At 31.2% G+C, this 26,222-nt stretch overlaps 1 protein-coding gene across 1 annotated transcript in view; it reads right to left on the reverse strand.

Moving 5' to 3' along the window:
* LOC139514961 (neuromedin-K receptor-like) overlaps positions 1 to 17,561 on the reverse strand; it is a 46,279-nt gene extending 28,718 nt beyond the window's left edge. The window contains exon 1 of the mRNA XM_071304537.1: positions 16,778 to 17,561. Within this exon, the coding sequence (XP_071160638.1) occupies positions 16,778 to 17,503 (726 nt within the window). The 5' untranslated portion in view covers positions 17,504 to 17,561. The remainder of the gene's footprint in view (positions 1 to 16,777) is intronic.
* Between the last annotated feature and the right edge of the window lie 8,661 nt (positions 17,562 to 26,222).

The following is a 26,222-nucleotide window of genomic DNA, read 5'->3' on the forward strand; positions in this document are numbered from 1 at the left end:
AGTTATCAAAGGTACCAGGATTATGATTAAGTACGCCAGACGCGCGTTTCGTCTACGTAAGACTCATCAGTGACGCTCATATCAAAATAGTTAAAAAGCCAAACAAGTACAAAGTGGAAGAGCATTGAGGATTCAAAATTCCAAAAAGTAAAGCATATACAACTATATATGTTGAAAACAATATATCAGTGTTCCTTCAAGTACCCGGAAGTCAGATAGTCTAGAGCTTAAAGAGTTATGTAAAGGAACCATATTAAGAAAATGTCGATAGGGATTTTGTTACAAATAAAATATCGATAGGATTTCTGTAGAGAATAAATTCCACACTTTATGGTAATAAGCTTTTTGGAATTAAGATTCTCTCCCACTAGGTATAAAATACTGCGACATGAGTTATAGTGATCTAAATAGGATCTATTATAAAGACACGGAATCAATTAAAATACCAGGTCCAAACTTTGTAACTTATTCATCTTTTTTATATGTGTGAACAAAGACATATAATTCGCCATTGGTACAAAAAAGTGTTTATGTCAGTTTACTTTTAAAATACAAGTAGTTACAGTTGATTCTTATCTAGAAACCACTTTTGTGGTCTCGTGGTAGCATGCAATCACGAGAGGATATGGGTATGAACCCCAAATGGGGACCAAACCAAAAAAGTGAAGTTTGTTACCTTGTGAACTAGGATGTGAAATTTTTAGATCAGCGTATCGGTCTAGTCTAAAGCAGGGTTAATATATCATTTCACATAATCGTGTTATCGTTCTGAATATCTATTTGGTATAGCCTTTGAAAATCCAACCTCCATCCCATTTCTAATCCAGACGATTAAGACATTAAATTCTTTTATATAATCATTCAAAACAAACATTAAAGAATCCTGACACGAACAATTCGTAATTACAGATAAATCAAATGTTTATTTAGATTCAAAGTTTAAAACTTAAGTTTTCATCGTTTGATTTATCAAACCTAAAGAAGTCCGCCATCGTTTAGACAATTTTTTAAAGAAGTCAATGGTATAACGAGGCAAACATTGTTCAACACTTGAAGAGATGTTATATTTTATTTTAATGCGTATTAAATTTTATGTTCCAACTACAAACAACTCAAATGTGGAATTGTTGAACATTAAACAAATGTGTACAGCAGTAAATTTCGTTACCATCTTATTCATAAATAGAATCGTATTATAGAATTCATTGATAAAATTATAATGTGAAAGAATTTTCAATGCCAAACGATTGACACTGACGCGAATCAACAGGAAGTACCAGTCTTAATTCAGCCAAGTCTGGTAGAAAATGATCTTATATTAAGTTAGAACATAGTGCATACATCAACTAATCGTCTCAAATACAATAATTAGGATTTAAGGTTTAAACGATTGATCAGATTGCCACTGTCTCACTTTAGATGGAAGTAGGTACGTAGTTCGGCTTTAGGTAATATTTCTTCTATGACGATGGAAAGCTTGTGACATTTGTGGTTTAATACGTTACTTTGTATGAAGATAATGAATATATATATATATACAACTCGTCTTAACATCAACCCAACAATGTTAGATCTGTAAATTTGCTTTCGCAAATTTTTTTGTTCTTCCCTCGCCGGGATTCGAACCCATGCTACTGAGATATCGTAACACCAAAACGCCTGCATGTTACATAAAATATGTTTGTAGCTACAACTACATGAACTTGGAATAAAAGTTTAACACATTTATAGATGTTCGATTAATTGTATGAATTTCTATAAATTAATTTGTATGATTTCAAGATAATTATGGTTTTGATTTGTTTTTAAATCTTTTTTCGTCTCTCTCATTGAGTCCATCAGGTTCAAGAGTTCGTAACTGGTGCATCCAAAATCTCTCTCTTTTTTGTCTTCCTTGTGTATCCTAATTTTGATTTTTTTCAATCAATAAATATATATATATATATAAGAACAAAACAATTGCGAAAGCAAATTTACAGATCTAACATTGTTAGGCTGATGTTTAGACGAGCTGTATATACAGAATGTACACAGCCATGTATCACCATCACTGCTGGTGATCTGATGGATCAATCTGTTGTAGAGTTGTCACTGGTTCGGACGTACTTGTATATAATATCCCCCTTAACTGACTTTTAAAGGATTGTAACTTATTTCGGCTTTTTATAGGCATATGCAAGGTAAATCTCAATGAGACAGAACAAAACAGAGAAATCCGAATAAATAAAATACTATATAACATTTTTGCAATTTTTAGGTTAGTTTTTTTTAGACTGGACAACATACGCAAACAAATTTAACAGAATTAAACCGAATATTTCACATTAACATCCAATTTGTATCTTAGAAGTGTTATTCAGAGTATTAAGTCATGTTTCGTAAATCTATGAAAAAAAGAACACTATCAAAATTATAATTATAATCACTACTGACGTATGTGGCTGCTTATGGAAATCTCGTCAGCTGTTCTTGTAACACTTGTAGTTGTACATATTTACTGTCAAATGATCAACTACTTAAGTATCCAAAAATGTAAAGTCACAAAAGTACTGAACTCCGAGGAAAATTCCAAACGGAAAGTACCTAATCGAATGGCAAAATCAAAAGCTTTGTCTGTCGTCAGTAGTTTTTGAGTTGTTGTAATGTATTTGTCCCATCTTGATTATCAGTGCTCTCTTAAAGGTTAGTTTTCTTCCTTTGAGATTTTCTTTCAATTTTGTTTCTATCTAAGATTTGTATTCTGGTATCAGTTATTTGGACTCTCTATTGCGTTCATTTGGAAAATTTGTGTAGACTTGGAACAGTTACACTTTTTTTTTACATGTCCGCCGATTGAGATCGTATGCTAACCTCTGACAAGATTATATTTCCAAAGTTTCATTATTTTCTCTGCAACTAAGGATTACTCCCAATGATCAAATTTACCTCGATATGTACATTTACCTCGATGTGTACATACATGAACATTGTCCAAAACTTCATTTTCTGTGTTTTCGTTGTTTTAAATATCATTGGATCTGAATCCTTAAATCCATTTAAAAAAAAGTACTATCATTATGTATGTTACCAGAAACACAGTACACTAAAATGAATGCAAATGTAATTTAGCATTGTGTCTGGGTAACAGATCATTCGGATAATTTAACAATCCCTACTGTTAATTATGCTTTGTTTTTTGGGAGAAACAGTGAAAATTAGCTTAACTGTTACTTATAGTGTCTAATTAATGACGCACGAACAGGCCTGTCTAAACAATTGAATGACTGATACACCATAAGTAATGGCGAATTAAAGAATGGGAAATCACGAATAAAGAAAACAGCAAAGTAGAATAAAAAAAAACCTCGAGATTAAGTGTAGAATCTGGGCATAAAGGTCAAACTTAAGATATAAGAATTTGAAACGTATAAAAGATATATTTATGACTCCAGAAAAAAGCAAAGGGAAGATATGAACAAATGTAGACATCAATATTATTTTTTTTTAATTAATTGATAATGTGCTCACATCATAAAAATAGTGTGGTGCTCATAAAGTATCCACAAACGTGTTTAATTAACATTATATCCAATGAATATGTACAAACAAGTAAACATATGCATTGGTTATTATTGGAGTTCAAAATTGATACATTTAGTGAACAGCATCAAATACGATAAATAATAAACAAAAATAATTTAAGCAATCCTATTAAATCTCCCTTCAATCTACAGTTGTATCTGTTAACTGATTGAAAAGTGGGAGCTAGATCCAAAAATCGCTATTTAAAACATTTCATACGGAAATGAGATTATATGACAAACGTTTTGCCACAGCTCATAACTGATTCCAATTCAGTTACACTTCGCCAACAATTGTTTTTGTAATTGATACAGTCAATATTTAACTGCTTGTAGACTTCAAGTAGAACACATTTTCTTTCTTATGTTGCATTTCTTTTGGTCAATTGTGCAGATATGTTCGTATGACGGACGATAATGTATCCGACAAATCATTCACCGAATTACATTATAATGAATACAGCTGTATAGTAAAGGGTAGAAAGTCGAAATAGATGTACAGATATCACAAAAATATCATGAAAAGGAAAAAGGATAGACGAGATAAAACCATCCTTACTTTTGACAAGTTTGATGCGAATTCATAATATAGACAGAGCTATAAGAAGGTGTGGTAGGATTGCCGACAAGACAACTATCCACCAAAGTTCACATCAAGTCTATATTTGTCTTTAAATGTATTTATTGAGAGTTTTGATTTTTCAGATTGTGTTTTCTTTAGTATTTCTATGCTGAATCTTAAACGGGTGTCCCTATTGGATTAGGATCTACTTTCCCTCAAGGATTACCAGAGATCACCCGCGGTTATAAGTATGGTTCGTTTCACTCAGTCTTTAGTTTTGTTTGTTTTGGAATTGTTTCCTCTGTTTGTCTTCGACCTATGATGTTTAAATTGTTACCTTGGTAAATCTTCTGCATATTTTTCATATATGGAATAAACCTTGTTGTTATGTTAGATTGAGTAATTTATCCTTAATGCCTTACCGTTTCTGAGACAAGCGCATTCTTATAGTAAAAAATATATCTTGCACATAGATTCAACTTCTTATAAGTGCAGTAGAATATAGATCACCACCATGGGTTTTATTCAAGTCGATATGAACAAAAATGCCAAGCTCTTTGTTTTATTTCAATTGCATTCCGAAAAAGATTCCTTGCTACAATTCCTTTACAAATAAAGAGAGATTTTCTACCATTATATAATTCTTCTTAATTGCATTTCACTTTACAAGTTTTTCTTGAAATTAAAAAGAAATTGAATTATCCTACTGACATCAATTCACAATTATGAGTCCAGTTTTGAATAATTGTATTAATGATACTTTCTTTGAAATGTTTCAAAAAAGAAAAACACTGAAATATATATAAATCTAAAAAATGTTATGTGTTTACAAACTTAAGTGCAGTGCAGCAGTTAAATCATTGTTATTTTATAAATGTCTTTATATGTAGACAGTTGTCATGCAGCAGTAGTCTAAGAAATTAAATCCAAAGAGATTACAGAGGTCTATTTGAATACATAGTGAGCACTTTATAACCAGTATATATACTCTGGTATTTTTTTTACATGCAAATGATAAAACAATTGTTCCAATACCATTGGCCATTAGAATAACTGTCTATTAATGTGACTGTAATGTTAAAATAGCGGTGCGACGAATATATGAAAAATGGTTTTCGTTGAATAAGCCATGGCTATCAATAAATATATAACTAAGAAACAATGATATTTTTTTAACAAATATCATTGCAAAACTACGACTAAGTATATCTTATCAGATATTGAAATAACCATTTGAGGGTTTAATGATTGTTGAGGGTACGATGGTTGTTTAACTAAAGATCTAAGCAAAGAACAACAATAAACTGTTGTCAATATACAAACTAGCCCCCTAGAATAGTGTTGTTTTTCAAACCAATGAATTGTCTTACTTTACCAAAGGTCATAAGATGGGAGAGTATATATGAACATTGCCTAGGTGCATATTTTACACATATTTTTAAACAGAACCTTCGTTTAATATATCGATTAATGATATTTATTTAGCCTCATCAATTCATCATAAAAAGTAAAAACACAAAAATACTGAACTCCGATGAAAATTCAAAACGAAAAGTCTTTAATCAAATGTCAAGATCAAAAGCTCAAACACATCAAACCAATGGATCATAATCCTGACTTATAACAGAAGCAACAAAAAAACAACCCCACAACACAACAAAAGAGAGGACAATATGTCGTCTAAGTGACAATATATTATACAAACCATTTTTTATTAACGCGTTATTTTTCGTTATCTGGGACACTCGGTCAATGAACGACAGATTTTAGCCTATTGTGTAGTTAACCAAAATTAATGTTGACGACTGCCCGGAAGACTTCAAATCTTAGACATTGCATTTATAATAAGTCTTCTATCCATTAGTTAAGATTAAGACTTTGGAAACCCTTCACTGTAGTTAATGGCTTTTGAACGATAACTTTTATGTAATATTGTAGAGTTTGCAAAGCTACGTTAATGAAAGTATCAAAGCGTCTGTGCGAATAAAAGTAGATTTTAATCAGTCAATGAGGCAGTAACATAAGTTTGCATAATGTTACAATTCCGCATTCAAATTCTAATATAAAATATTGCCTCTCCTTTCTTCTCTGATTGTGCAGGATATATCCTTATAGAGACGACCAATTTTATTTTCTTCCGAGGGGGAGACAGGAGGGTCTAGAAAATTAATATTCTGGCCGGGTAAGAGCTTAAAGTATATAACTTGGCCTTAGACAGGATTGAAATGAAAATTTCGCAACACAAAATTGAGGAAATCATTGTAATGAAGAAAAAAAATACATGCATAGCTACAAATGAAAATGAAAACCCAATTCGCAAAATTCCTACTGCGGTCTTTAACAAAAGAAAAGCGCGTACTAACTTATACAAATAGAAAAATAACACACAAGAAACGTGCTTCTCTCTATAGAGTAATAGAAGTAACCTTACAGTCTTTTGTCACACAACAAAAACAAGTCTTTCGTGGTCGTACACAAAGCAGCCTTCCAGTATTTAACAATAAAAAGCGCACAGGGTCCCCCTTGCAGTCAATAAGCTGATTATAGAAAAGTACTTCTCTCTGACAGTACTATAGCAATAACTCGAATGTCTCTTTCAATAGAACAGTATACTATTTGACAGAACTAAATGTAACCTCTAACAGAAAAAAAAACGGCTGAACGAAATAGCGCGCACTCATGATGAGTGAAAATTTTTTGACAACAACGTGATTGGAACAAATTTAGGGGGTTATCCCCGAACCTTTTGTAATAAGCGAGCAATTTAAATTGGAAATAATTATTGTCTCCAAATTTCCCAATTAACTGCTGTATCCTATATCTTCATTTATACCTTTGTTTTACTTCTGAATACTTCATTTTGCTAAGGAAAGGAAATGAGTAATTCTCTATTGAATTAGTCACAAGTATCTTTATTTAGTAAGCTGCTACAACTGAGTATGTATAAAAAGTGCAACCTGAAAAAAACCAATCACATATTGCACTTTTAAAATTCGTTTTCCTTTTGTTTTAATCACCTACGAGGAGAGCCTGTTGATATCATATAAGAACCGAAAGAAGTGTTTATGATGAAATTGAAATCGCTGTTTTTTGGCAAAATACTTTGCTAGAGATACAAATACTTGAGTTGATTTACACAACTCCAGATTTATATCCTTTTACTCAGATTTTCTATTCATGGAATCGTCAGAACTAAAACTGACAGTTTATTTATGTAGATGCATTAATTTCTATTTTGTAGGTCCTTATTGTTAATTTTAAAAACAAAACTGAATAGAATAATCGCATTATTTGACTGCGTCTCTAAGAAACAGAGACTATTTTCGTTAGGCATCATTTGTTAGAATCAATGAGCAAATAAAATATATTGAAATTAAAATTAGGATCATTCGCTCAACAGTACGTCAGAACTTTCAACTTTTCATGCTTATAGATCAACCCAAGTCACCTTTCATTCAAATAAAAAGTATCGACTGGATGTAAAAGGAATGAATGAACGGAATCAGGATCGGAATTAAGGGTATAATCATGCTTTATGTGAACCAGTTCCTCAGCTTCCGCTTGCATGTCCGACCTATCCCGCATACAATTCAAAATGTCATTTTCCAGGAAATTCACTTTTAGAGTACAAAATATATTTAACTTGAAATGACATGAATATCTAATGCGAAAATGTTACAGGCTGAGAATAACTCTAAAAACAAACCACGAATTACAGGTACACGTGACCAATCTATTTTGAATCAATGAACTCAAATTCAGAAAGACATTTCAAACACAGAACAATTGTATTAACTCCGACTGCTGGCGGAACCGTTTACATGCTACATTATTTTAAATTCTGCCAAATGAAAAGTGTTTAAGCAACGACTATTCTGTTTTATATTTTTTTAAATACTAAGTCTTTTCTCTGGCAAAGTTTGAGATTCTTGGCTATTCCTTTTTTAGGGGCAATACAACTGTGTTTATTAATCTTAGACGTACATGTATGAACAAATGATTGATAACGTTCATAAGTGTCTCGGAAGAAGCTTATACACGATTGATACCGCCTTATATTACCGTCAATTCTATAAGTGTAGAATACCTTAACTTGTTTCACAACAGGTTCTTAGATTTAAAATTAATGAAGTACTTAAGGTTTCGTGTAAGAAAACAATCACTTTGTCTTCTAAACATATCCACAATAACCATTTTGCAAACTACATGCAATTAGTGCAGACCAAAGATATGAATCCAGTGCATTCACCATAGGTTTATTGCTTTCAATGAATAAATATAAGACAACATAATAGTATGGCTGTCAAATATAGGCATCAATTTGTATTGCCTGTATTACCGGGTTGTATAGATATGATTTTACTTTGATACTTGACATAATTGCTTTTTGGACAACGGCCGTTTGGTGATTTCTGAAATAAGTGGACTGGAAATATTCAGGAAAAGCACTTTTCTTCGTCTAGTTTTTGAGTGTGTGTCTATATCCTACTGTATTTATCCACTCTAAATGTTTACTGACAAACTGGAATAAAGTTCAACAAACCATAGAGGAAAATTAAAAGCAATATATGGTCCGAGAACACAATTATTTCGTAGTGCATTTCTTTTAGAACATAAATGAAAATAAAAAAAATCCCACCTGCGCTTTCTCAAAGAAATTTTTACAGTGTGTTGTACTACTTTTGGGACAAATTATATCAAAATTATAGAAAACTTCATCGGCTCTAACTCAAAATATGGACATTTCTATGTTTAGGGCGTCTTGAAATCTTTTGACAGCTTCCGAAGTGCTAATTTTTAACCTTTTTCAGCTGGACCAAACCTACTTTCCTTTAAAATTCTGGACCCAAATTTTTTTACAGTGTAATTTCACCCCCCTACTTGCAATTTGAGGCATTAAACATGGAGAAATAAATTTGGAAGGGGTATAAAAATTAATGGCAAGTAACCCACTGTCAACACTAGGGACTATACGACAATTGTGGTCTCGGACCATATGTTGTTAGTCATCTTAATGGAATTTGATATATCCCTGATTTTTCTTTTAGATAATTTATTTATATAAACATAATCAGTTTTACACTTGGCTACTTATAAAAACACTGCCGATGCTTAAATTTTGGCACTGCATAAAGCAAAACCTTTCTTGGGCTAATCAAAAACCAAATCCGACTATAAAACGTAATAACTTAAAAAAAGATTTACTGTCTGGTTTTGAGTTGCCAGTCACTTCTTAGTTATTCCCTTATTTACTACTTCAATATTGAATATGCAAATGTAACTCAGTATTGAAACGCAAAATAAAGAAAAGCCTATGATTGTCTTTAATGTTTTCCAAAAAAATATATGATGTCCCACTGAATTTCGGGTTGAATATAAATGAGTGGATTTTTTTGAAAATCAAGTCGCTGTGTGGAATTAGTTAGATTCTCTACTACATGTATACAGTGTCGACTAGATACATGTGTCCATGCTGCAGTCCTATCATAATATGTTTCCTCCAAACTATTGAATTATTCGTTTTGATTATGAAGCAAATATTTCATGTAAGAACTCAAAGCTAACTGGTTATATATATGTAATAGGCCTTGTCTATTATTTCGGCTAGCCGGAACAATAGCAAAAACATATAATCTTCCGGTCAACCGTAAAAGCTTTTTTCTATGTTTTTCATGAGGATCCCCTTTCTCGTTGAAATAATTTCAAACTTTTCTTGACACAATTCCAATTTGTTTTTCTCATTTAAGTATTAAGTTTGATAATTTATTGGATTAAAAAATTGTGTGATTTTCTTTTGGCAGTAGGTACGGGGCGCCGAATAGGACTCTTGTGATTTTGTACTCGAAAACAGATAAAATTCATTTTTGTCATGACAAAATTCAATTTTTGTGTTTATTTTTGAGTAGACAAAATTGACTTTTGTGACAAAAATGACTTTTGTGTTTTAGTTTCCATATCATGTAACAAAAGTCAATTGTGTATGCAAATAAGTTTATATAAACCGAATTTTGTCTACAAAAATGAATTTTGTCATTACACAATTGAAGTTCTCTTAAAACAAGTCTGTATCACATAGTTTTGTAAGACAAAAATGATTTTGTTATGACAGAATTGAATTTTGTGTACACAAAATTGATTTTGATAACAAAAAGTTCAAGACCCATTCGGCGCCCCGTAGAAGGCAATGTTTTTATAAATTACGCCTATAGTCAAAAATTCGTTATAGGAAAATAATGCAAAAACAGAAATGACGCTTTTAAATCAATTTTCTACACAAGATTGTATCTACATAAACTAATTTTCCGTCTACTGATTCATGGACACGTTCATAAGTGTTGACATTACGAATTGTCCTACAGGCAAATGGGACATTTTTTCAGTTAAAAGCCGGAAATTCACCAGTTAGACGGATTGTTGAGGGAGAAGAAAATAACCAACTTGCAATGTTAGGAAAACTGGACCAGACATAAGGCCTCACACAAAACTAAAATAAGGGTTGAACATACTGAGATGTATATAAAAATGTAAGATGGCAGAGGAATTAACTCGATGGTAATATTTTTAATTTGCTTTGGATACTGCAAACCTACCGAAGTCGGAAGTTTTTATAATTTCTCTCTCCTCTCCCATTCTGTTGTAAATCCTAGGAGTTAATGCAAAGAACCTTCTACCATTTTTGTTAATTACAGGAATTTTCATCTTAAGAGTATGATTTCCACATTACACCAAAAGAAATACGTCTATGGTTTACACAAGTAAATTTGAATAAAATAAACGATATCATATCATTACTCACAAAACAACTTAGCTTTGAAAATTTATTCTGATATAATTTTATGGGGACAGTTTATATCTCAAGTGTATCCTGTCTTTTTACGAATTCTCTGAGGTAAAAGAGACTCCTTGTAGATATAATGAGGGTATAAATAAATGACCTTTATTTTATTACCTTCTTACCCATCAAAACGGTTTCTTTACATTTTTTTCTATAACAATTGATACAATCTTACCGACAACACTATCTGAAAACAGTTTCATAGGCAGAAGGCAATTATAGGATAATTCCTGGAATCCAATTTAATTATAAATGTCGTAAACGATACAGTGCAACATATAAAGGTCTTTGCGAAAATTATCTTCAGCGGCTCAGAAAAGCAAGCTAGGGTGTGCTTAATTATATACAAGACGGATTCAAACGATTAAAAACTTAAACAAATACTGGTATGACAACTCAAAGGTTTATTCCCTGCGGATCGAAAGGAACTTTTACAGGAAACCACACAGACTGGATGGTGACAAACTAAGTAACATAAATTTATAAAAATTTGTAAGAATTAAGTCTATTCATATCGCCTTCGAATGCAAGTGTATTTTGGATTTTATCTGTTGTTTAAAGTGCTAAAATCAGCCCCCCCTCCCCACCCCCCAAAAAAAACAAAACAAAAAAAAACAAAAACAAAACCAACAAACATACGAACAAATAAGCCAAACTTGTCGAACTGTGACAAACACTAAATCGACATATTCTCGATCTGATTGTTGTGGAACATTTGCCTCTGTATATTATTTAAGTTTTAGTTATTTGGTCATAGTACATGCATTAGTAGTGTAAGTCCCGCAATCGACAAAAAATGTTTATTTTACTCTCATGAAAAAACCGCATGATATGAGTTTGTTTCTTCACACTTTGAATTATATTTTGTCATCTTTAAAAGCCCCTATTATATAGAATGCTTCGGAATACACCGAATATTCATAACCTTATAAATCATGCATTGAAATAACATACTAGTAATTAAAACCCGTGCATAGTTTAAATAATATATAGTTACATTACATGTATGTTTCAGGAGAATTCGTTATTCTGATTAATTGGATAATAACGCTTGTTCGTCATACTAGAATTCACCTTGATAGCCCAATGAAGTTTAAAATTCACGATGACACGTGATATCACAAAATAGTTTTTTTCGATTGTCATTGCAAAAAATGTAATAACAAGTATTGAATGCTTCTTTTAGTAATTTCATAAGGTTGTAAAAGTGTTGACCGTGCGCACATTTTTAGAATGAAGTGCTTCCGCGTTTCATACAAAATGTACTTCGGTCAACGCTTTTACACCCCTATGAAATTACTAAAGGAAGCATTCAATTCTTTAAAAATACAATGTACATATAATTAGACGGCAAAAACTGAATAGTTTACCTAAAGTTGAGAAAAAAACAAATAGCAATTAGAACAAAAAACAATGTTAAAATATAGGATACATTAAAAAAAATAATCGTTGCCATATTTTAACACAAACTGTGACATGACGAATATATTGATTCTGCAAATGATTTTTAAAACCTGGATAGCTTACCAAAAACTCAAATTTAATATGGATGTGTACAATTTATTTCTCTCATCAATTCATTCGTTGTTCTCGTTGTGTTAATGATGAAGTATTTATTTCGTTAGTTCCAATTTGATTGGTCATTTTTGTATTTGACGAAAGAAAAAAAATATGCACCAAATGCAAAATGGTCAAAGATTCTGACTAGAAATTTCAGCTGACTTCTTTTTTTTTTTTAGATATGACGAATTTTATGTTCAATTCTAGTATGTTCATTTTGTAGATACGATATATCCTCATGTTTCTATACACATCCACAAATTTGATTTTCATTATCTACTGAGTGGATTTGTAACGAATTACAAACGACCGAAGATTCTGTATTGAGGAGTACCCAAATTGCACCCATGCTTAACTTCACTTCCGATAAATCGAACAAAATAATGCACTGTTTTATTTCTCCACATATTTTGATCAATTTGACAATAATTCATGCTAAATTTACATTTTGTAAGAAATGGATGTTGGCAAGCCAACACATTTCAATTGCACATTTATAGATAAGATAAGATAACCTTATTAGCACTAACACATTGACAATAAATGGTTATGACAACAAATTAAAGACAAACTACAATAACATATATACAATGAAGGAGTGACAGTGGATAATTATGACAGAAATATATAAAAATAAAAGAGAAGCATATACATTATATAAAAGGCAAACTTTACTTTTTTCACTGGTTGCCTTCATCTATTGGTATATAATGTAACTGTTTAGTGTATATTTATGTGTATCTAGCTATGTTGAAAGACGTACCTATTGGCATTACGACACCATTTAAAGTAAATTTAGTGTTTTGAATGTATAACCAATCCCACTTTTTCTTCGTCTTTTCTTTTTGGTTATTACTAACCTGTCATTATGATGTAAGAGGACAATTAACAAACATTGAGAGTTCGAACTCAGAATTATGCTGCTACAGAAAGCTAACACTTAATTTTTAATCAATTTAATTATATTTATTACATTCTTTTTATTTCTGCAAACAGTTTAAATAAATTATTTCCGTAAATGCGTCCATTGTCGTATATGCGATACAGTTATTGTTTTATAATCAAAAAAATCAAAATGTTCACGTGAGCCTGTGAGCTTATCAAAATAGTCAGTACAGCTGATGGTCATAAAGTCAGTAGAAAGTTCACGTGAGTAGGCGGAGCTTAGATCATGTGTTGTCTGCATCCTCAGTGCACTTGATGAAAAGAATTTACAGTACAATGTATTTCCTGTTATTATATCCATTCTGTTATTATGGCTTTGATATAAAGCCCTGATCAAACATAAAATAAATCTGCAATACTTATTATTATACAAAACTCATTAGAAATAAAGGTAGACTTCCAACCCACAGCTTCCTTTGAAAGAAAATAATGTAAACAAAGCTTAGTTGACTTTATTAACTTCAAATTAAAAAATATGGTAAAAGAATCACTATCCTGGCTCATGTGTATCTTATTAACATTTGTTTAGACCACTGGACCAATTAATTTACAAGAATTAGAAAATATATACAATTAACAAAGCGCCAGTGCAAATATTTAATGGATTGGAGAATAATTAAAATAGGATTGGGTTCGAATACCAAAATTACACTGAAGATATTGAAGTGACAGATAGTTATCAAAGGTACCAGGAATATAATTTAGTACGCCAGACGCGCGTTTCGTCTACATAAGACTCATGAAAGGACGCTCTTATCAAAACATTTATAAAGCCAAACAAGTGCAAAGTTGAAGAACATTGAGTATCCAAAATTCCCAAAAGTTGTGCCAAATACGGCTAAGGTAATATATGCCTGGGATAAGAAAATCCTTAGTTTTTGAGAACAGTCCTCTAAAAAAAAGTACATATACGAAAACGATTGTATAGAGATGAAAACAAACCACAAAGCAAAATATTTATGGACCATGCATATATTGGCTTATTGCCAATATTGGCAATTATGATAAGTTTATTTTTATATAGTTCTTAAGAGAGTTCGTGTAACAACTCTTTGGAGTTAGAAGGCGACCCATTACAAGAAACAAAGCGCTAAAAAGTGAATTTTTCCTTAATTGATTTCACTCAAGAGCAATTTTCAAAAAAGTTCGTCAATCTTGAATTTAATTTTCAGTAACACCGCTTCCCATTTTACTATTTGGTTGTTTCAGCCTTTCGTATTTCTGAACATGAAGCTAATTTGCCTGGTCTACAAATGACTGAAAACTGATGCTTTACGAACTTTGACAAACAATGAGGTATAATAAAAGCCAATAATTGGTCCCTATAATTGCATAATATATGTACTTCCATTTTTCAAGCCTTCAGTTTCCTCAGATGTTATTTGTTATATTTATTCTACTTTTTTTTTTAAATCAGGTGACCAAAACAGAACAGCCTCTTGAGTATTTACATTTTTTTTAACGAGAATGACATTCTAAACAAGCCCTAAACCCCTTTGGAGGTTCATCAACGTGTTGCCTAGAAGATACAAACAAATGATTTTGGATTAAATGTCTCCTAATGCAAAATTTTATAATAACATAAAACAATTGTATCTTACAACATAGCCATTATACCAACTTTACGTACAGCACTGATTTTTTTTCTTTCATTTTTGTTGTCTTCCTTTTTTTTTGCCATGAAGTTGTCAGTTTCTCCTCGACTAATGAGTTTTGGTTGTCCACGCGTCATGTTCCACCTCTCCTTAGTTATAATGGATTAGTGAAAAATTGTTGCTAAAATTTTCTAGTAGCCATTCATTGTTCAGACTTTTTTTATATTTTAATATCTCTGTGTATAATTATTTTTTTAAATGATGACCTCATTAGTGAAACCAATTTATTGGAACCTACTCATGTATGTTACATAACTTATATTGACCAATTAAGGTGAATTAAGATTTACTGTGCTTTATTTTTATGTTTCTTTATGGGAATATTATAATATTAGCTACACAGTGCGCTAGTGACCTAATAAATCAATATACGCGTCAGTAAATTATATATATATAAATATATTTTCATTTTATGTTTTCTTTTTTTGCTTTTACTTCTGTTTCTAAAGTTTTTGAAATATTCGAATATTGAACAATAAGACTGATATATCAATTTGTGTTCAAACGTACACACAACTAAACGACGACTGCATTAATGCAAAACTACAGGTACATATTAAGATTACAACTTAAATTCATGTTTATTGGGTCTTTCTTTTACATAGCAATTTGTATTTCTACACATTAAGAGATCTCGTCCTTACTTATAGGTTATCCAATGAATGTAAAGATCCCTTGTCTACACGTAACCTGAAGAACATATAGAAACCACAAAACCCAGATAATAAAGATGTTTTATCACTTTCCTCACAGTATCTCAGTTTATATCGGGAAACCTACGAAGCGAAGTGGAATTTGAATGTCAGTTATCTTACTAATCTATTGACAAAATTTACTACCTGTTTTTACTACATGATAAACCATAATGAGCCGTATAAATGAGTGTTCGCAGTTTTTGAATGAAAACTTAAAGTTTATCTTTTTGCTTTTGCTTTTTTATATACTGTTATTTTAGTAAAATTGAGAATGGAAATGGGGAATATGCCAAAGAGACAACAACCCGACCATAGAAAAAAACAACAGCAGGAGGTCACCAATTTTAGTGTTTGTTTCACCTTCATTTGAGTTTTAAAACTGCTGTTCCAGTAAGGAAAACACATTTAAATTTTGTTTTTAGTTTACTATTTAAGCCATCGTGAAACTATATGCTGAGAGGAAATAATTAGCTCTGCTTTTAAAAGAATATGTATTCAAAATACGAGTTTTAAAATTCAAAGAACTTAATAGAGTTATTGAAATAGTCAAGCATATAGATATAAGAAGATGTGGTATGAGTGCCAATGAGGCAACTCTCCATCCTAGTTACAATTTTTAAAAGTAAACCATTATAGATCAAAGTACGGTCTTCTGTTTTCTGCAACGCTTTCAAATTTTAGAATACATTGACATTTTACAACCATTGAAAATAGTTATTGTGTGTTGCTTTGTTAAAAACAAATGACTAAATAATGAAACTATAAGCCTTATCGTTAACAAAGCAATAACAGAGTTATACAACATTTTGAAGAATTCTATAGTTCAGGTAAATTTCACATTACAATGTTTACTGGGGGTTGTTGGTGTCTTAAATACGAATACTGTTTTAAGGAATCGCTCATATCAAAATCTATAAAAAGTACAAACAATACAATTAAATATTGTGTAAAAAAATTCTTCTTACCTTCTTACGGTTCCTGGCACGAATGTCATCACGTCTATTTATATAATCCCCGGGTGCCTTTGTTCCCCATATTCTGTATGCTATTCTTATGTACGAGAAGTTAATAACTATCAGTGGTAATATGTACTGTATGCACAAAAGATACACAAAATAGTATCTTCCAAAATCTTTATGCGGAAAAAACGGTCGACAGAACGGTTTTGTTTTTCCAGTTGCGTTCTCTGGAACTTGAGTGACTTTCATATACAGTGCTTGAGGAATGCTTGAAACTGTCCCAAAAACCCAAATAAAGACTAAAATCACAGCGGCAACAGATTTCTTAAAACCGGCTTTCAATGGATACAGTACAGCTATATATCTATCTATGGCAATACACGTTAAGGTGAAAATACTTATATTTACGGATAAGTCTTTGACAAAAGGTGCAACCCAACACATAAAATCGGCAACGACCCATCTCTGCAATAAAGCCGCTTGGAATTGAAATGGAATGGTGAACATACCCAAAATGACGTCAGCGAACGCTAAATTTGCGATGAAAATATTAGTTACTGTTTGCATCTTTTTATTAATGATGATGACACTTATTACCAAACTATTTCCAATGATAGCAGCGACAGAAATGCTTCCATATAAAATTGCCAACAAAGCAATAATACCAACTGGTACCGGGTATAGGTCAGATATTGTTGAGTTGACCAGTGGTTCTGTTCCATTCCATTCCATAGTCAAATTGGTGGTAGTTATCAGATTTGATGTTATAGTACCAACAGTCCGGACTGTTTGATGTATTGTAATCCAGAAGTACTTTCAGAATAGTATAACACTTCTTTGCATAATGATGAACCACTTTGAACTTTTATACGTCACTCAAAGTTTTTGTTTGCCTCGTCATTAAAATATGTTCTTTGCTTCCCACGCCTTGAAATTAACAAGAATTGTGAATAGCTCCAGTGATACTATTCTTTACATATAGCAGGCTGATTGAATCAATAGAAGAAAAAAGCTCTAACGGAAAGCGCCTGCAGTTCTTTACATTTTTATAATAGCAAACTAACAGATACTTCGAGCGAAAATGAAATTTCTCCAATCACCCAATAATAAAATTATTAGTCGAATAATTACTTCCCCAATTGGATTTATTTGTAGATATAAAAAATAGTGTAATTATGGGCCGCTCAGGGACCTGGAGACCAATTACAATTATTCTGCGGATTTATAAGTAAAACGTATTATGTATAAAGCTCTCATCTTCTTATTCCCATCTAATATAGATCACTGCTGAAATTCTTCACTAGGAGACTATTAAAGTTAAGTACGAAACAACAGCAATGAGAAACTTAGTGAAAGACAATGAAAGTATGCCATAAAAGAGACAGCCTTTACCTGATTTGTTATCAATACATGTTTATAGAATTTGGCATTCGTATGGCTACAGATAACTATTTTTGGGGAATTGTACCTTACCGACAATTTTTGTTGTTGCTAAAATAACAAAATTGAATAATTCGTTAAATAAATAAACATTACAGCATTTGGTAGGGTTATTGAAGTGTTTGTCATCTATAACTGAAGGGTAGTAGTATTTTATCTAAAACTACATGAACAAAATCTATCCTGTACCATGTTACTAGAGGTTGGCGTCAGGGACATTGCCATTTGATTAGGGACTTTTCTTTTGAATTTTCCACGGAGTTCAGTATTTTTGTGATTTTACTTTTGTCAATATTATTAATTTGAAAGCCTTTATTTCACTTTTTGTTCGTGTTATTTTTTACAAGGATCATGAGAGATCTTTAAATACAGTCACATCAAATGAAGTCGAATTATGTGAAACGATAGAAAGGTTCTAATACTATATATGATGTTGCTGTATGAAAGAGTTTTTGAAGTACATCAACTTTTATCAGAGCGTAGGACGGCATATTTTTGTTTTACAATAAAGACTCATTTTAAAGATAATAAATACACTTTGTTCAATTCTTGCAAAACACTGAAAAAAAATACACAAAAGCAATATATTCTTTATGTTGCTTGTGTTGTTAAAGTTTAAATTACTTTTAAGGAATTCAAAAAGATTAAACTAGTATCTCTCAAAACCTTATATGCTTAAAATAGGACCACTTTGAAAAAAAAAATAGTTTCTCCTAAAATTTTATACCAATGAAATAAAAAATATTGCATTTAAATGAAAAATATTGAATTTTTGCAACCAATACCATGCCATAGTTGTATAACCTAACCTAATGCAGTAAAGTAAGATTACAACATAAAAACGCCGCTACAGAATACCAATTAAAATTGTTGAACTCGATGAAGACATATAAAGAAAAACAATTAAATATATTATACTGAACGAATAAGTTTGGTCAATGACACAATATAAATACAATATTAATAAAAAAAAAAACCAAAAAAACAAGATTTTGAAACAATATCAAAAATGCAGCTCTAATCGGGAACAAAATGGCGAACGTATACAAGTAAACTTAAAATAATAATTGTTAAGAGTACGGAAAAAATCATTATTTACAAAACAAAAACAAACAAAAACGTTTTGTTAACAATACGAGTAATGAAGTGAAAATATATCTTTATACTAAATACTATTTGTCAAAGGTAGTACATATATAACAAAAAATATGTAAACATTGAATAACAAAAATGCATTTCAAATTGTGTCAACAGGCCAAATTAACATGAAAGTACGGTTTCAGAGTCCTTCCAGTAACTGAAATCTAGTTAAAAGCAAATAATAAAAACCCTAATAAATAATAAAAAAAAAATCAACATTCATCAGATACCAAAATCAATTAAAACGATCCACAAGGAGTTGGTGTTTTAACAGTCAAAGCATGACTTGTGCAATGTGTAAACTATCAGCATCTGCATATGAAATATTTTATTTTCTAGTCCCTATGACATGTCAAGGTTTGCGTTTTATATGTTCGGATTTTCTCGAGAAAGGTTTGCTTTTAACAAGAATTAATCCTACTTTTGTTTCTACGATTTGTTTTCGTACGCTATCATGATTGGTTGACTACAATATCTTTGTCACAAATGACCACACATATTAAGAAGGGTGCGTGTTGCTATATATGTGAATGGATAAAGGCAGTGAGGTTGTTGATACAAATCAGAATTAAGAAACTGAATGCCCATGCTACGTCAATCTTTAAAGACCCAAATGTTGCAAAACAATTATCCTACCTCCATGACAAATATGTTGTTGTCCCCGCAGATAAAGCCCCAAACAACATCGTTTTTGTGTGTAAAACTCATTACATTAACTGCTTGGTAAACGAATTAGGTATTGACAATTCACTTGGAAACTCAACATATACCCTAACGACACTTGCCAAAGAGGAAATCCTGAATAATCATAGTTCTGTTCTATGTGCCTTTGGAATTTCAACCAAAGATGAAGAACTGGATCTTCCATCATTGTATTGGATACCTAACCTACATAAGTGTCCTTACAAACAACGGTATATTGCTGGGTCGTTCGAGTGCTTCACGAAACCTCTTTCTTAATTATTAACATCTATTTTATCAGCAATCAAAGAAGGGCTTCAAAGTTATTATGAAACTGCCTATTCTAGAGGTGGTGTGAATCAGATGTGGATACTTAAAAATCACAAAGATCTTTTAGAGTACATACAGTCTAACTCTCTTTCATCTTGTAATAGTATTAAAACATTTGATTTTTTTCTACACTTTACACAAGTATTCCACATTCCAAACTAAAAGACAAATTAACAGAGTTGGTATTGCTTTGTTTCATAGAAAAAAATGGCCAACGTAGATACAAGAAACTTGTCTTAGGGAGGGATAAGTCCTACTTTGTAAAGGATCACTCTGATTCACTACATAAAAAAATTCTCTGAAACTGACATTATCAAGATGCTTGATTTCTTGATTGATAACATATTTGTTACGTTCGGAGGACGTGTTTTTCAAATGACTGTCGGCATTCCAATGGGAACAAATTGTTCCCCTCTTCTTGCCGACTTGTTTCTTTATTATATGAGGCTGACTTCATACATGAACTTCTTAGAAAGAAAGATAAGAAGTTAGCAATATCCTTTAACTCTACTTTCCGCTATGTAGATGATGTTCTTTCACTAAATAATTCAAAATTTGTTGACTATGTTGAACGCATCTATCCCATCGAACTAGAGATAAAGGATTCTATAGATACAGTTAAGTCGGCCTCATATCTTGACTTAAAATTTAGAATGGAAATGGGGAATATGCCAAAGAGACAACAACCCGACCATAGAGCAGACAACAGCAGAAGGTCACCAACAGGTCTTCAATGCAACGAGAAATTCCCGCATCCGGAGGCGTCCTTCAGTTGGCCCTTAAACAAATATATGCTAGTTCAGTGATAATGAACGCCATACTAAACTCCAAATTGTACACAAGAAACTAAAAGTTAAAATAATACAAGACTAACAACGGCATATACATATAAATTGACAATGACGGTCGGTTGAAAACAAAACTTTACGATAAAAGAGATGATTTCAGCTTTCCCATTGTGAACTTTCCATTTCTAAGTAGCAACATTCCAGCAGCACCTGCATACGGGGTAGATATCTCCCAATTGATACGATATTCCCGTGCTTGCATTTCCTATCAGGATTTTCTTGATAGAGGTTTGCTGCTCACAAAGAAGCTATTAAACCAAGAGTTCCAAATGGTGAAGTTGAAATCATCCCTTCGTAAGTTTTACGGACGCCATCAGGATCTGCTTACTCTTCCGGAGCACCTGAGATCACCCCTAGTTTTTTCGGGTTCGTGTTGCTTATTCTTTAGTGTTCTATGTTGTGTAATATGTACTATTGTTTGTCTTTTTGTCTTTTTTTCATTTTTAGCCATGGTGTTGTCAGTTTATTTTCGATTTATGAGTTTGACTGTCCCTCTGGTATCTTTCGTCCGTCTTTTTCTAGGTTTGTTGTTTTCTGTGTAGAGGTTTGTGGACTGTTTGATGTAGCCTATATCTCTTCGACTTTTAGTTTTGATTTTCACTTAGTTTTTTCTTACTTCCCAAAGTATCTACAGATTGAAGGATATTTCTATTTTAAAGTACTACTTTGTACATGTACATGACATACAAAATATTACAATTTCAAACATAAGTATAAAGTCAATTTAGCATTTACGGTAATACCAACCAGAAGTGCTGTAATTTGGTAGTTTTCGGTTGTCGTTTTTAATGTATCATGCATGATTGTATAGTTATGCTAAAAAGGATATCATCAAATGTTTATTTGATTTGTAAAAGTTAATTTTGAATATTCTATGAAAATTTTCTGTCCTATCTTGTAATCTGATTTATTTTTTACTCTTACTTAAGCTTTTCAATATTTCAGGAACTAAATATAAAGAAGAAGATATTTACTGCGGTTATTTTTTTTACTAGAACTAGAACTAGGTTCAACATATGTATATAAAAATGTATCTTTCTAGTCGTTCTGTATAACAGTATTAGGGTTGTCAGCACTGTGCAGAATTTAAATTCAAATCAACATGAATGAATTTTCTACATATCAAAAGTACATTTCAAATGAAGCATATAAGATATTAATCATAAATTGGTAGCAAAACTATTATTATAATTAAAGTACCAGATATTCCTAGACACCAATATTTGACCTTATTCTTGTTATGTTTTGTAAATGCCTTTTTAATTTCAGTTCACGAAGATTATTATCCAATAAAAACATTTATATATCATTTCGCTTACATTGTTTGAATCATTTACATTTGTTAAGTACAAATAACAGTGGATACAAATTGAAACTTACTTGAAATCAGAAAGTGCACAAGGTTTTCTAATTGCACAGCGCTACTTTAATGCAAAGAGCATTCGGTATAGGAATATAACTGTGCCGATAAATGAATAACTTTTTTAACACTAAACTATCATCAGCAGGAATTAAACCAAGTCTCGTGTACTTTTTCTATGAAACGTTACTTTTCGCTTTTTCTTCGATTTTCCTCGCTCTTCATTATAACGTCAGTCCTCTTATTCTACTGGTTCAAATTATATTTATCTTAGAATTCCAAGTACCATTTATCCAAAAGCCTTTACACAAATAATTCATACATATTCAATTAAAAATATTTTAAGCCAATGTATTGGAGACACACATCTTTTTTATATATATTAATTGAAACAAAATGAGATAGACACTTATAAAATAGTCTAAAATGAGTTTGTACCTTTTTTCTAATATAAAAAATAAAATAACAAAAAAACCAAATAATTTATTCACTCATAATATAAGGATAAGTAGGTTTCCCTTACATTCAAACGATGTATTCAACCATCAATCGTGTTTTCATCACTATATGTTCAATTCTGACGTAGTTTCTTTGTTGTCTTTCTTATTCACTCATACACCACCCTAATTTATCATATTTTTACACAAAAAGTATTTCTTTATACAATTTTAACTTTTCCATTTGACTGTAAAAGTATTTATATACTAGTATTCTTTTATATGTTATCTCACCCGAAATGTTTATGCACTTTTTAATGCATTTTCATTTTTATGTATATTATTTTTAACTTCTCTGTAACCTTTGTACTTGCATGGTATTATGAGAATAATCTATTTATCTTAAATTTCGCTATTGTGAAAACACAAAACGACGACCGTACAATAATACGTCACATAGAAAGTGCAGATATTTGAAATTTTAAAAGACAGTTTGCCTACATATCGTATAAAAATCTATAGAAACACAGATTAAACCCACCGCTACTTATGTGATATGATCATTTTCCCCAAAATTCACATTCAAATTTAAAATGTTTAAAATGCTTATCAAGCGTCATGTTTTGATATGTGGCTGTCTTCGGGGACGAAATATTTTATCACCGTTTTAATGTAGAATCTATATTTTATGAATTAATGTCAATGCAAAAGCCTTGAATTCATTCTATGTGCTTAATTGAAGTCACACTTTATCTGACTATTAGGACATGCGTAGTACCACTAGAATGCATCTTCCAATGTTAAAGCTTACATGAAAAATTCTGAAAAAGCAGAGATGAAAATCAAATTATCTCAGAAACAACATAAACAACAAAGTTAACCTAGTTAACGATTGAAAATTAGAAAATCAATAAAACCAGAGATGATATAATTCTATGGAAAGTGAAGTTTATTATGCAAGTTATCATAGCCGATAGTTTATGATTTAATTGACAGAGAAAATGTTTTCATTTTAAAAGTTTTAATTAATACATTTGTGAATGGGAAGATGAAAGTAAATTTAAAAAAGGTCTTCGGACGCAGGAAATGTATAGTGTAGTTTACATATTTTACAACACTTTTGGACATTACCGCTGCTAGTGGACTAGCACCTCCAGGAGGGTATCATCAGCTCTGTAGTTAGTACTTCGGTACTTGCATGCTTTATGACAAACATTTCGAAAATTCACCGTTTAAATATTTAGAAATTAGTAAGGAACTAAGTGGTTTTTGTTTGTTTATGTGTAACATATATGTTTTTCGTTCATTTTTTGTACATAAATTATGCCGTTAGTTTTCTCATTTGAAATATTTTACATTGTTATTTTGGGGCCTTTTACACCTGACTATGCGGAATGAGCTTTGCTCATTGTTGAAGGCCGACCAGTGACCTATATTTGATAATTTCAGGGTCATTTTGGTCTCTCGTTGAGAGTTGTTTCATTGGCAATCATACCACATCTTCTTTTGTTATATTCAACGGTTAGAACCAAGGATAATTGTTATAAGTTTTACGAGTTATGGTCTTAATAGGCAAATGAGGATGTTTGTGTATACGTATAACTGGTTTAAACAATATTATGTATCTGTATGAAAACATGTGTATTTCTTTGTTCAATTTCTTGTACGCATGTATGGGATTTTTTCTTCGGATGAGTCAAGTCAAATATGTCTTTTGTACAGTGCTGTATTTTTCGCCTTTTTTGGTTGTCGCTTTGAATGTAACATGATTGCATAGATTTTTTCTCTGTGTGATTATATTTTCAATTAGATTTAGGTTTAACATATATATATATATCAACATATATCTTTCAAGTCGTTCTGTAGAAAGGTTGTAGGGTTGATCTCAATGTTTGTTAATCATAAGTAATTTTGGTTCTCAAAAATTTATTTCAATTGAAAACGAGTGAATTTTTTACGTATCAAAAGTACATTCTACTTAAAGCATATGAGATACTAATCACGAATTTGTAGTAAAACTATAATCATAATTAAAGAACCAGATATTCCAAGACACCAATATTTGACCCTATTCTTGTAATGGTTTGTAAATATCTCTTTAATATCAGTTCACGTAGATTATTATAAAAAAAAACATTCATATATCATTTCGCTTACATTTTTTAACTTATTTACATATGTTTAGTACAAATAACAGTGGATACAAATTGAAACTACTTTGAAATCGGAAACTACACGAGGTTTATAATTACACAGTTCTACTTTATAACCAAGAGCATACGGTATAAAAAATATTACTGTGCAGATTAATGAATAACATATTTTTAAAGTAAACTATCATCAGCAGGAATTATACCAAGTCTTTTTGTGTACATTGTATATGAAACATTACTTTTGACGTTTACCTCGTTTTTCCTCGCTCTTCATCGTAACGCCAGTCCTATTGTTCTACTGGTTCAATTTATACTTAACTTGGTAGTACAAGTACCATTTATCCAAAAGCCACATTATAAGAAATCATGCATAGTGAATTAAAAAGATTTTCAGCCTATCTATTGGAGAAACAAATTAAAGATTAGTTGAAACAAAATGAGATAGACCTACATAAAATATTCTACAAATAGAGAGTTGGTACCTTTTTGACCATAAAAAGTAAAATAACAAAAATACCGAACAATTTATTCACTGAAAATGTAAGGATTATGTTTCACTTATTTTCACCGACCGTGTTTTTATTACTAAATATTTAATTTTGACGTAGTTTGTCTTTGTTGCTTTCCTTAAATTTCGCTATTCTGAAAACATCAAACGACAACCGTACAATAATACGTCACATAGAAAAAATACAATAAGTTGCAGATACTTGAAAATTCTAAAAGACAGTTTTCCTACATATCGTCTAAAAATCTATAGAAAAAAGATTAAACCCAACGTTTCTTTTTTTCTTTCTTTAAAATTGACATTCAAATTAAAAATGTTTGGAATTCAAGTGTCGTGTTTTTAATTGTGCCTGTTTTCGGGCGCGAAATATCACACTTTTAATGCAATATTTATGTTTTATAAATTAATGTCAATGCAAAACCTTGAATTGTGGTTGCATGCATTCGTCAGAAGTGCTAAATTAACACACTTTAACTGAATATTAGGTTTATGCGTACCTACCACTAGAATTCATCTTTAAATGTTAAAGCTTATATTAAAAATTCTGAAAAAGC

This window comes from Mytilus edulis, chromosome 3 (genome assembly GCF_963676685.1).
Source record: "Mytilus edulis chromosome 3, xbMytEdul2.2, whole genome shotgun sequence".
In the NCBI taxonomy this organism is placed as follows: Eukaryota; Metazoa; Mollusca; class Bivalvia; order Mytilida; family Mytilidae; genus Mytilus; species Mytilus edulis.